At 46.9% G+C, this 13,736-nt stretch overlaps 1 protein-coding gene across 2 annotated transcripts in view; it reads left to right on the top strand.

Annotated features, from left to right (window-relative positions):
• PNPLA1 (patatin like phospholipase domain containing 1) overlaps positions 1-13,736 on the top strand; it is a 70,194-nt gene that overhangs the window by 25,962 nt on the left and 30,496 nt on the right. The window contains exon 1 of one of the 2 annotated variants that reach the window (XM_054685730.2): positions 592-1,252. The exons of the other annotated variant lie outside the window; for it this stretch is intronic. Coding sequence (XP_054541705.1) covers positions 1,048-1,252 — 205 coding nt within the window. The 5' untranslated portion in view covers positions 592-1,047. Of the gene's footprint in view, positions 1-591; positions 1,253-13,736 lie in introns of those variants that run through there. 2 annotated transcript variants of the gene reach the window in all.

Consider the following 13,736-nt stretch of genomic DNA (forward strand, 5'->3'; position numbering starts at 1 on the left):
TCCCTTACCAAAACGTCTCTCTGCCCTGACCCCGACGTCCCCACAGGTGACCTCCCCAGCTGCTCCTCCTTGGGGTTAAACATTGCTATCTCAAACTTCTCATTTCTGGGCGGGAAGAAGAACACGCAACACGAAGCCTCACACACTTAGAATGATCTAGATTTCAGGTTGATTTCTTCCTGCACACTTAGAAGATAGCATGAGGGCTTGGGGCTTGTCGAGAGGGCACTGACCAAGGTCACAGGGTCAGTGAAGGGCCCAGGAGAAAAAACAGAGAGAGGTGCAGAGGCGGTGGTGGGTGGGGCCGCCAAAGTCACACTTCTCTTAAAATTTTACCCAGGGCCGATGCTAACATGTAAATAAACAAGTGAATAAACAAAGGGGTGTTTATGTAAGAAAAACAAATAAAAATGCTTGTGTAACACATCACACATACCACATAGCCTGAAGGAGCCCAGGAGGGGCATCTCTTTTGGGGGACCCGTCCAAAAGAGACGGGGTAGGCACCGTCCTCCTGGAGGGAGGCGGGCTTGGAAGCCCTTCACTGCCGCAGCAGCATGTTGGGGAGGGAGGTGTCCACCGATAACCATCACAGAGGTTTTGCAACTGAATATTGCAGCTGAGGGCTGGGCAGAGCCCGCCTCCTTGGGCATGGCCCTGTGCTGGGGAGCAGTGAATGCACCCTGGTATACCATGGATGGGCAGAGGGCTGAGGATCCCGTGCCTGAGATGAATCTAGCCAAGAAATGAAGCCAGTGGGGGGCTCACGGGACCAGGACCCTGCTCACACACCGGGGGAGCCTTCTGCATCTCATCCTGGGGCCCCTTTCCAACCTTTGGAGTTGCCTCCTGGCGGAGCTTAACAGGCTGAGGCAGCTTCCTGAGCAGCCTGTGGTTGCTCCAGCCAGGTAGAGACAGCCACATTCCAAGCTCCGGGGTGGCAGGGAAGCTGGGCAGGGAGTTCCTACAGGGAGCGGCAGCCCAGGCTCGGGCAGGCAAGTGCTGAAGGGTGGCTCCGCCTTCCGCAGAAAGCCAGAGGCCGAGGAGATGGAAGAACAGGTGTTCAAGGGGGACCCGGACACCCCTCACTCCATCTCCTTCTCGGGCAGTGGATTCCTCTCCTTCTACCAGGCGGGGGCCGTGGACGCCCTGCGGGACCTGGCCCCCCGGATGCTGGAAACAGCCCACCGCTTTGCGGGGACGTCGGCAGGTGCTGTGATCGCCGCCCTGGCCATCTGCGGGATTGAAATGGGTGAGGCCTGTGTTCTGGGTCCCCTGGGAAGTCTCTTGGGGGATTCCACAGAGACAGAAGGAGCGTGAGAGAGGCTGGGGATGCTTTGGGGGACAAAGCCAGGCCTGGGTGGCAGGAAGGGAAGGGAAGAGCTGGTTGGAGTAGGATAGCAGCAGCTGTGACATTTGAAGGTTGGGGTCTGCCAGGCCCCAGTCTCTAACCTGCAGGGTGAGCCTGGACCCCTGTCCCTCTCCCTCAGTGCCCTTACCTGTGAGATGCTCTGTCTCCCAGCGCCTGGGAGAGTAAAGGACAGTATCTCCCTCGAACATCGAACATGGTGCTGTCAGAAGCTACACCACAGCACAGTCATACATTGGGGTTCAGTGTTGCTCCTGCCTGGCCTCTTTCAAAATGCAAATACCCTTGGGAGAGGCAACTCTTCAAATCTCTATCACCCTGATGGGGACGTATTGTCCACCATTTCCAGGTGGCTGGAAAGATGAATGCCCTGAGGCTGGAGGGGTAGACAGGAGGGAGCCCAGAGTGGGAGAAGAATAGGAAGGGGTGGGGAGAGAACACAGAAGCTCTCACTTCACCTTCTGTCCTGCTGGTCCAGGAGCCTCAGCGAGAAGGACTGCTACACTGCTAACCCAGAGAGAGAAACACTGTCCCGGACAGCAGATGCATCTAGCAGCTCCAAGGAACAAGCCCAACAGCCTAGTGAGCTACCTTGGAGGGGCATTTATTCATTTACAGAGCTCCTATTCTAGACAGAGCTCTGTTCCAGGTACTGAGGACAAGGTCCCCACCCTTGTGGAGCAGAAATTCTAGAGAAAAGAAACAGATAATAAACATTCAAACAAGGCACCTTCTAGTGTAAGGTCGGGAAGTGATATGATCTATGAATAAAATTAAAGCAGGAAAGGGACTGAGAATAAAATGGAGACTATTTCAGGAAGGTGGTCAGGGACGCCTTTCTGAGGAGGTGACATTCAAGCCTAGAGCTGGGTATAGTGATAGAACAAGCTACTGGGAGCTCCTGAAAAGGAGAATTCCTGGTGGAGGAGCAGCCACGAAGCCTGTGGTGTGGAAAAGGTGGTGGGAGGTCAACAGGGGCCAGGTCATGTGGCCTTAGCCACAAGCTCTGATCTCACCTAAGGGAGGGGGAGCACAGACGGCTGTGACAGCAAGTGGGGAGGGGGCAGAGGGCGTGAGCTCCTCAGGTGGGATCCCAGCTCTGCCATTTCATGATGCATGCCTGAAGTAAGTTATTGAACGTTCTGCGCCTCTGTTTCTCCGTCCACAAAAGGGAGCTCCTGATAGCGCCTAGTTCCCGGCATTGTTACAGCAGCGGTCTCCAGCCTTTTTGACACCAGCGACTGGTTTTGTGGAAGACAATTTTTCCACACACCAGGGTTGGTGGGGGGTGGTTTCAGAATGATTCAAGCGCATTACATTTGTTGTGCACTTTACTTCTATTATCATTATGTTTGAATATATAATGAAATAATTATACAACTCACCGTAAGGTAGAATCAGAGCCCTGAGCTTGTTTTCCTGCAAGTAGGCAGTCCCATCTGAGGGTGATGGGAGACAGTGACAGATCATTAGGCATTAGATTCTCATAAGGAGTGCACAACCTAGATCCCTCCCATGCACAGTTCACAATAAGGTTCATGCTCCTATAAGAATCTAATGCTGCCACTGATCTGACAGGATGCGGAGCTCAGGCGGTAATGTGAGTGATGGGGAGCCACTGTAAATACAGAAGAAGCTTCACCTGCTGCTTACCTCCTGCTGTGCGGCCTGGTTCCTAACAGGCCACAGACCCGGGGCCATGGCCTGGGGGTTGGGAACCCCTGGTTATAGGATTGGCTGAGCTAATATGAATACCTGCTTAGAACAATACCTGGCACATGGCAAGTGTTGAGAATGTGGCAACCATCTGATTAGGCTTCTTAAGATCTCTGAACGATGGGCAGAGTGTGTTTGAGGGAGCAAGGTGGAAACTAGATAAGGGAAGAGATTGGATTCAGGACGTGCTTTGAAAGTAGAGCCAGTGAGACTTTCTGAAGGGCCGGCTGGGCTGTGTGAGGGACAGGCTGCAGATAATAGCCCCTCCCAGCCCAAGCAGGGTGCCTTCCTGGCTGGGGACCTCTATGCTGGGTGGAAAGTCTTTATTTTAAAGAATAATAGTAATGCCCATTCACTGAGTACCTCTAATGTATAATATAATTTTTTCTTTTTAATGTCTCACAAGTAATAAACACATTTTTCTCACTGGACAAAATTCAAACAGTGCGAAAGTGTATAGAGTAAAAGTAGAAAATAGAGGCCAGTCGCAGTGGCTCATGCCTGTAATCCAGCACTTTGGAAGGCTGAGACAGGTGGATCGGGGGTTCAAGACCAGCCTGGCCAAATGGCGAAACCCCTTCTCTACTAAAAAAATACAAAAATTAGCCACGCCTGGTGGTGCACACCTGTAGTCCCAGCTACTCGGGAGGCTGAGGTGGGAGATTGCTTGAACTCCAGAGGCAGAGGTTGCAGTGAGATCGCGCTACTACACTCCAGCCTGGGTAACAAAGCCAGACTCTGTCTCAGATAAATAAATAAATAAATAAATAAATAAATAAATAGTAGAAAGAAAGCCTCCATTTGCCCGGCTGCCCCTAATCCCCCCCTCCCTCCTCTAGCCAGTGTTAAGGGCTAGGCATGGATCTTTCCAGATCTTTTTAATGCACAGTCTTCCTTGAATGTAGCCGTTAATGGCTCTTCCCCACTGAACTCCAGGCCTTCAGAATGGGGATAGGGTGACAGCCCCCACTGTGTCCTGGAGTCACCGAATTCCTGCCTTGGAAACACCTGGTGCAGAGATTCTCTCTCCTTTTCCGGGCGCCTGCGTTGCTCATCTGCTCCATTACCCTCACTCTTCTGTCTTTATGTCATCTTAAAATACAGCATCTGGGTGCAGTGGCTCATGCCTGTGATCCCAGCGCTTTGAGAGGCCAAGGCAGGAAGATTGTGTGTGGGTCCAGGAGTTCAAGAGAAGCCTGGATAGTACAGGAAGACCCCATCGCAAAAAAAAAAAAAAAAAAAAAAAAAAGATGAAGAAAGAAAGAAAAGATTTTTCAGACCTAATTTAATTCATTCAGTTTGATGAATACTGCTGCAAACCTACTTGGCCAGGCTGTGATGGTCATGGACGGCAGTGGTAGGAACTAAAACCTGTAAAAAGGACATCAAGCAGTGGGGTGTAATCAAGGACTAGACTGTGGGCTGCTAGTAATTATCGCAGAAGTCCAGGGAAGGGTGAGGGAGGTATGTGTGGGACTCACGCTGTCCGCTCAGCAGCATGTTTATGAGACTTGTCAATGTCACTCCAGTCTAGTTCATTCACTCATTTTAACTGCCATACAATTTACTCTTAACTAGCACTTCCTTTTATATCAGGCACCGTTCTACCTCTGGCATATTAACTTGTTGAGTCCTCACAACAGCCCTCCCAGGTGAAAACTGTTATTATCCCCATTTTACAGAGGAGGAAACTGAGTCACAGAAAATTTAAATAACTTGCCTATAGTCACACAGATAGCACTTGGTAAAGCTAGAATTCGAACTCAGTCTGGCCAGAGTCTACATTCTTATCCTTTAAATTGCCCTGCTTAACAATGCGATGTTAAGGGGTGAGGAGGCAGGGTCGGGGAGTCTCTCTGAACAGGTGGAATTTCCACACAGACCTGACGTGGGTAAGGGAATGAGCCCAAGAATATCTTGGGAAGAACATTCTACGCAGAAGCAAAAGTCTCATCGTTAGTTAGAAGCCGAAAAGGAACCAGGGCTAGATCTCCGGTTTTTCTTCAAGTCTCTGCATTCCTATGCCACAGTACAGTTAGTCATTTTATTGATGGATCTGACCAGTTTCCTTGTTGTTACAACCATCCTTGTTTGTGTCTCCCATGCTCACATGACATGTATATCATTCTAGGGTATTTGTGTCATTAACTTTGTTAATGACTTTGATAAGTTACTCTCCAAAGCAGTTGTACCAATTTAATCACAAGCAGCAGATATGAGTTCTAATTTCCCCACAATGTCACACTTGAAAATCTTATGCCAACCGAATAAATGTGAAATTGTGTCTCATCTACTGTATTTAATCTACCTATCCTGACTGCTAGTGATGTTCAGCATCCCCATGTACTTATTGACCACTAGACGTTTCCTCTTCTGTACTGTGCCTGTTCACCACCTTTCCCTGTTTTTTCCTACTGAGTTATCTTTTTCCTTTAATGTGTAGGTGTTCTTTATATATTCTGTACACTTATCTTTCACCAGTTATGCACAATGCACCTCTCTTTTCCCACTCTATTTCTTGTATTTTTATTTTGCTTTGATGTCTTTTGTTATTCAGATTTTAATTTTAATGCTGTCAAATGTATCCATCTTTTCATCTTACAACTTGGGTTTTGTTTTATTTTGTTTTTGAGACTAGGTCTCATCCTGTCACCCACATCGGAGTGCAGTGGCACATTCATGGCTCACTGCAGCCTTGAACTCCTAGGCTCAAGTGATCCTCCTGCATCAGCCTCCTGAGTAGCTGGGACCACAGGTGCGTGCCACCACGCCCGGCTAATTTTTAAAATTTTTTTGTAGAGTCAGGGTCTCACTATGTTCCCCAGGCTGGTCTTGAACTCCTGGGTTCAAGCAATCCTCCTTCCTCAGCCTCCCAAAATGCAAGAGTTACAGGCGTAAAACAGTGCGCCTGGCCATCCTCTTATAATTTGTGTTTTAAAATATCTTTATTACAATGATTTCTTCTACGTTGTCTTTCAAAAGTTTTAAAATTTTCATATTTAGGTTAATTCCTCAGGAATTTATTTTGTTGATGGTTGAGGTAGAGATCTAATTTTTAAATTGTTTTGCCATGTGATAGCCAATTAGAGGCTATCTCCACACTTACTTGAAATGCTGCTTCTGGAATATTCAAGTGTCTCTTCTATTCTGTTGGCTAATTTGTCTATTTCTGTTTTAATCATTATAGTCTTATAATAAAGGGTTCATCACATATGACAAGCAATCTCCTCTTCTTCCTCCTTTTTTCTTCTTCAGATAGTGCCTCCATTATGTTTGGCCCTTTCCCTGCCCCATGTGAAAAGCTCTGCTGGGCTTTCGACTGAAATTGCATCTTTCCATTTGTAGATATAGTTGATCTTTCTATTCTGGTCTTTTTGTGTCCTTCAGTAAAGATTTTGTGTGTTTTATTAGATTTACTTTTCCCTTGTGGTTTTATTTTTTATTGCTACGGGAAATGGGATCTTTTTTACCTATGGCATTTTCTTTCTTTCTTTCTTTTTTTCTTTTGAGACAGAGTCTCGCTCTGTTGCCCAGGCTGACATGCAGTGGTGTGATCTCGGCTTACTGCAACCTCCGCCTCCCGGGTTCAAGAGATTCTCCTGCCTCAGCCTCCCGAGTAGCTGGGCTTACAGGCACCCACCACCACGCCCAGCTAATTTTTGTATTTTTAGTAGAGACAGGGTTTCACCACGTTGGTCAGGCTGGTCTCGAACTCCTCACCTTAAGCAATCCACCCACCTCGGCCTCCCAAAGTGCTGGGATTACAGGTGTGAGCCACTGCACCCAGCTAGCATTTTCTGAGGCTCTTCTCAAGGCCACGTCCCCACTTTTGTAGCCAGTTTGGGGCTTTTCTATCCTGAGATCCTGTGTTTTTTTCCTGTGAAAGCTGAGGTGGCAGAGGTGCAACTTCTGGCGTGTATGCCCAGTTCTGTGACTAGGCCAGTTCAAGGCACATGAAAATGTTGTAAAAGCAGTTAACATAGTGCCTGGTTTTTACTAGAGATGGGTAACCTTCATTAATCCATTCATTCACCTAGGAGGGGTGGTCTCCGTGATTGCCACTGGGGGATCCAGAATTTCCAATCTTGTCAGAAGTGGGGTTGGAAACGTGCCTCAAAGCTGCATTTGCATAATTTTGAAAAACAAAATGTTTCTTATGGAAGAATAGTGATTTGGCAGACTTGAAACCCTACTCCCACTTAAGCTACTTCTTGGCACCTTTCTCCCCATAAAAAACTGGCAAGCCAATCTGTCTGTCCCTTCGTTCCTTTCTTCGTTCGTTCGTTACTTCCTTCCTTCCTTCCGTGTTAGTTGAGCACATACTAGGCCCTGCAGAGGATGCGAAGATACAACACAAAATGAAACTCTGATCTTGCTGCAAGGAGCTTACAGTCCACTCAAACTTAAAGGCAGCTACCAAACAGTTATAATGCAAGAAAGTTCCTATTGAATGTTAGAGAATTATAAGGCATAGGAGTGCAGAGGGATGGAGAAAACACTTCCAAACATGGAAGGCCTCATAGAAGCGGCATTTGAGCTAGTCCATGCTTGAAATGTGAGTAGAAGTTGGACAGGTAGAGACAGGTTGGGCAGGAACCAAGGCATCCAGCAAGGACATAGCATGACAACACGACAAAGCCACACAGTGGGGAAACATGATGCCTCCAGAGCATGGTAAACAGTGCAAGTCAACTGACGTCAGGAGTTGAAAGGCGTTGCCTTTCCTGTGGTCCAAGAGCCCCCTGCCATGTCTGCACTCCAGCTAGTCGGAAAGGGAAAAGGGAAGGGCACAGTCCTTTAGAGCAGGACTTGGAGGTAACACATGTCCCGTCAGCTACATCCCATGGATTGGAATTTAGTCACATGGTCACACCTGACTGCAACAGAACCCAGGAAATGTAGACTTTATTTTTGGGAGGCCATGTGGCCAGCTAAAAATTGGAGGTTCGATTACAAAGGAAGAAGGGGAGAATGGGTATTGGGGACAACCAGCAGTCTCTGTTGCAACAACCATAATCAATGGCATGAGGATCCTGGAGAAACTCTGCCCCTGCCTGAGACCAAAACCATGACTTCCTAATCACAAAGTTGGCCAGATGCAGTGGCTCGTGCCTGTGAGCCCAGAATTATGGGAGGCTGAGGCGGGAGAATTGCTTAAGGCCAAGAGTTTGAGGCCAGACTGGGCAACAAAGTGAGACCCTGTTTCTACAAAAAATAAAATAATTGGCCAGGTGTGGTGACCTGTCCCTATAGTCCCAGCTACTCAGGAGGCTGGGGTGGGAGGATCACTTGAGCCCAGGAGTTTGAGGCTGCAGTGAACTATGATTCTGCCATTGCACTCCAGCCTGGGTGACAGAGAGAGACCATGTCTCTAAAAACAAACAAACAATCACAAAGCCAAGTCCAGTTTGTTGTCTGGGAAAGGGCTCAGCTCTGGCCCACCAGCAGCTGCCCCTGTGGCAGTGGGAGCATGAGTGCCTCAGTCTTGCAGCAGGGGGCCTGGGCAATGCACCATGGCACCTACTGTGTCTCCTGCCTAGAATGACCCTCTGCCCCACTTTCAGAGAGAAAACCTCCTCCCCAGACCCCATCCCATTTTATCCCACTCCATCTCTCTTTTCCATGATGTCTAGTTTGCCCATAAAATCTGCCCACATATTCTAGCATTTGATGTTGTATGGTCTTAACTGTTTCAGATACAGTGTCTCATTTCATCAACTAGATTTGTTGAGCAATCTGAGATCTTGTGGGTCCTATGGCTCCCACAAACTGCTCATAAAACAAGAACTCCTTGATAAACTCCTGGTGTTTGCTGGCTATTGGCCAGTGTGATACTGAATGTGTCTTTGCTATTTGTATTTTGTAGTTTCCCTGGCTCTTGGATAATTTTCTGTAGTTACGGATATGAGATATAACGCTAGAATGTTACAGTGTCAAGGTCAGTAAGTCCAGCTCCCTCATTTTGCAGATAATTGTATTTAGACCCTGGGAGAGAAAGTGACTAGTTGGAGGCAGACCTCACTTAAGCCAATAGTTTCCAAACTGTGTTCCAGGGATCCTTAGGGTTCTGCAGATGGGGAGGAAAAGCAGGGGACAGACACGTCTGAAGCCCCGGCTGCACTAGTACAGCCCCGCTGTTGTCCATCTTATACATGGGGGATCTTGCTAAAATTATATGTAAAGAAAATCTTTCAGTAATTTCTTTTAAAGTTTGAGAATCACTGTTTGAGCCCAGTTCCCTCAAGATGCAGACAAGGAGTTTGAGGATCAGATTTTGGCTGAATTACGGTGATGAAATAGATCATTCATTCGCTCATTCATTTTAGGTCCTGGGGATCTGGCAGTGAGCAAAGCAGTGGATGTCCACACTCATGAAGCTGATATTCTCTTGGTGAAATTAAACCATAGAAAATTAAGCATATAAAAAAGGTCAGCATGCGTGCTCAAAGGAGAAGATAAAGCAGGGGAAGGATGGGAGAATGACACAAGGGGCACAGTGTTGGGTGGGCTGGCCAGGGAAGGCCCCTCTGAGGTGGATGAAGCTAGGGAGAGAGCCACGTGCACTGAGGGAAGAGAGTTCCAGGCTGACAGGTCTGCAGGTGTAGTTGCCCCCCGGTGAAAACATGCTTGTGTTCTCAGAAAGGGAGATGGCTTGTCCCTCTGGACGGGAAATGGGCTTCAAAGGGATCTTGCAAAACACATGAGAGGTCCAGAGGAGCCATGTGTTTTGCCCCCTGCCCTGCAAATGTGTGCACAACAGGGCCCAGCACAACTTCTCCCATGGAGACAGAGCACTGGAGAAGTGTTTTGGTCGGCCTCCCACACTAGGGCCAGTGCTACCTTTGGCAGCTCCTGCCCGCCCAGTAACTGAAATTCTCCTGGGGCCCTGGAGCTGAGGCTGGCTGGTTATTGTCATTGATAGGTGGCTCAAGGTGTATTCTGGTCCACTGGGGCTGGCACTGGGGAGTCAAGACTTCCTCTGTGAGAACCTCGCTTTAGTAACTCCTTTCCTTGGTCACTCATGCACCTATCTTTGTCACTCAGTTGAGGAATGAGACATAGCCAGGATTAGTGGAGAATAGAGTTCCCAGGAAGGAGGAGGGCTAGGGCTGAACTTCCAACTCTGCCCCCAAGTTCTGTGGGTTCTTGGCTGGCCAGGGACCCATCTCGCCCTTGGTTTTGCCATCTGTAACTTGGGTGATTGGAAACACATCCCTTGGACATTATGGTGAAAGACAAAAGAAGTCATGGATGCATTCCTGGCCCAGTGCTTGGCAAATATTAGTCACAAAATAAGTCTTTGAAGAATGAATGTTGAATGAATGGATGAATACATGAAAAGAAAATTACCTTGAAATAGAAAAGCATAGATAAAGCAGCACTTTCCAAAGTCAAGAATGTCCCAGAGAACAAATTAAACTTTACTAAAACAAACAGGCTGGGCGCGGTGGCTCACGCCTGTAGTCCCAGCACTTTGGGAGGCCGAGGCAGGTAGATCACGAGGTCAGGAGATCAAGACCATCCTGGCCAACACGGTGAAACCCTGTCTCTACTAAAAATACAAAAATTAGCCAGGCGTGGTGGTGCATGCCTGTAGTTGTAGCTACTCGGGAGGCTGAGGCAGGAGAATTGTGTGAACCCAGGAGGCAGAGGTTGCAGTAAACCAATATTGCACCACTGCACTCCAGCCTGGCAACACAGCAAGACTCCATCTCAAAAAACAAAAACAAAAACATAGATGACTGGAATCCAGCCTAGTCTGAGCAATGTTTTTCATGGTAATTGTGAGCTCATCTGCACAAGGACTTGGTTTTTTTGCAGGAATTCTGTGTGGCCCTGGCAGTGGAAGGACCCATCTCAGCTAGTTTACATTGGCTCCGGCCAAACACCCTAGGATTATTGCTGACTTGGGACCAATTTTCATGTTAATTACTCTGTAGGTTGTATCAATTCAAGCTCTAAACCATATGTAATACAGATTTGGGTCTTTCATTTTTTATGGGAAGCTGTGTTTTTTCACCCAGATCCCTGGGCAGACACAAGCCACTGGCAGCTTGTAATAGCCCAGCAGCCTTTGGAGGGTCCTAGCTTTAAGCAGAGGTCTCAGTTCACCCAGCCCAAGAACGCAGTCCCTGTCCCTGCCAGTTTCTTGTCTGATAACAGTCCCCACAGTTACCACATCATCAGCTTTCCTTCTCATGCCACTGGCTTTCAGTTCCCTCTTCATTTCTTCCTTTCTTGTGAGTTCAATCATGTCTTATAACTTTGTTTTATATTGTATTTAATATTGGGCTTTTCGTTGTTATTGTTGTTGTTGTTTGAGACAGGGTCTTTCTCTGTCACCTAGGCTGGAGTGCAGAGGCGCCATCATAGCTCACTCTAACCTTGAATTCCTGGGCTCAAGCGATCCTCCTGCTTCAGCCTCCTGAGTAGTTGGGACTGTAAGCACGTGCCACCATGTCTGGCTAATTTTTAAAATTTTTTTTGTAAAGACAGGGTCTCACTATGTTACCCACATTAGTCTTGAACTCCTGGCCTCAATCAATCCACCTGCCTCCGGCTCCCACATTGCTGGGATTGCAGGCATGAGCCATGGCACCTGATCTCTTGTTTCTGAAGCTGGAAAGGTTCCTCTTTAGCTCAGCCCACCATACTACTGGAGCTGGAAGTCTCTCCAGTGTTCCTTAATACATGAATGAGAACCTCCATTTTTTCCTGGTGCAGGTGTGTGGGTGAGTGTGAGTGGGTGTGTACATGTATATGTTGCCCAGATGTAACTTGGATTTCAGTCCTGGCTGCTGGGTACACTTTCAGAATCAAAATGTCTTCATTAAAAATCACTCCCAAAATTAGTTATCTGAGATGGCAGTGTTTTCTGTAAAAAGGTATTCTGCTCAAATTCCCATCCTAGTGTCTTTTGAATAACAGCTATTTACCAAGCACTTAGAATGTGCCAGGTCCTGTGCTAAGTGCTTCATATGCATCATTTACTCTAATCCCCTCACAACCCTATGAAGCAGACACTATATTTATACTCACTTTACAAATGAGGAAACAGGGATTTAGAGAGATTAGATAATTTTCCCAGGTTTATACAACAGAGCCAAGACTGGGATTTCTCTAAATGTCTACATTCTACATCCTCTCTAATCATGATTTCAGAAATTGCTTTGCAAGCAACATGACAGCTTTCTTGTTACACTCCATGTGTCAAGCAATTATTTATACATTGGTTAAGAAAGTGAGATCTGGCCGGGTGCGTGGCTCACACCTGTAGTCCCAGCACTTTGGGAGGCCAAGGCAAGTGGATCACCTGAGGTCAGGAGTTTGAGACTAGCCTGGCCAACATGGTGAAACCTTGTCTCTACTAAAAATACAAAAAATTAGCCGGGCATGGTGGTAGGCATCTGTAATCCCAGCTACTCGGGGGGCTGAAGCAGGAGAATCACTTGAATCCAGGAGGTGGGGAGGTTGCAGTGAGCCGAGATCGCACCATTGCACTCCAGCCTGGGCAATAAAAGTGAAACTCTGTGAAAGAAAGAAAGAAAGAAAGAAAGAAAGAAAGAGAGAGAGAGAAAGAAAGAGACAGAGAGAAAGAAAGAAAGAAAGAAGGAAGAAAGGAAGGAAGGAAGGAAGGGAAGGAAGGAAGGAAGGAAAGAAAGAAGGAAAGAAAGAAAGAAAGAGAGAGAGAAAGAAAGAGACAGAGAGAAAGAAAGAAAGAAAGAAGGAAGAAAGGAAGGAAGGAAAGAAAGAAAGAAGGAAAGAAAGAAAGAAAGATCAAATGGCATGACAAATACAAAAGGACTTTTTATACAATATTATGGAAATGGTGTCATTGTGCGATAGTTGTTGTAACTCCCACTACCATGTTGGAACCAGTATCTTCCATCTCACTCAAAGGAACTTATGCTTTACATGTTTAAACATCTCTATCCAAATGGATAAAGATTCATTTTCCCCAAACAATCCCTTGGACTTTTTAGTAGAAGAACATTGAATGGAAGATCTGGTAAAGCTTTGAATGTGTTGGTTACACAGTAGAAACATCTGTTTGGAAAGCAACTCATGTAGGTGACATATGTTAATCCATCCCCCTGGTATCAGCAGGTGCTAACTGAGCCCCTGTGAGTGCCAGACACTGTATCCCTAACAACCTTGCTTGATCTGTGTGTATGTGTGTGTTTTTAATTTAATTTAACTTTTTTGAGACAGAGTCTTGCTCTGTCACCCAGGCTGGAGTGCAGTGACAAGATCTCAGCTCACTGCAACCTCCACCTCCTGGGTTAAAGCAATTCTCCTGCCTCAGCCTCCCAAGTAGCTGGATTACAGGTGCATCCCACCACGTCCAGGTAATTTTTGTATTTTTAGTAGAGATGGGGTTTCACCATCTTGGCCAGGCTGGTCTTGAACCCCTGACCTCGTGATCTGCCCACCTTGGCCTCCCAAAGTGCTGGGATTACAGGCATGAGCCACCGCACCTGACCTGATCTGTGTTTTTTAAAAAATTTAATAATAAACTTTTTATTTTGGAATAATGTCAGCTTCACAGAAACTTTGCTAAAATAGTACAGAGCTCTGCATATCCTTCACCCAGTCTCCCCTAATGTTAACATCTTACATAACCATGGTCCATTTGCCAACACTAAGACAT

Source organism: Pan troglodytes, chromosome 5 (assembly GCF_028858775.2).
Source record: "Pan troglodytes isolate AG18354 chromosome 5, NHGRI_mPanTro3-v2.0_pri, whole genome shotgun sequence".
Taxonomy (NCBI): domain Eukaryota; kingdom Metazoa; phylum Chordata; class Mammalia; order Primates; family Hominidae; genus Pan; species Pan troglodytes.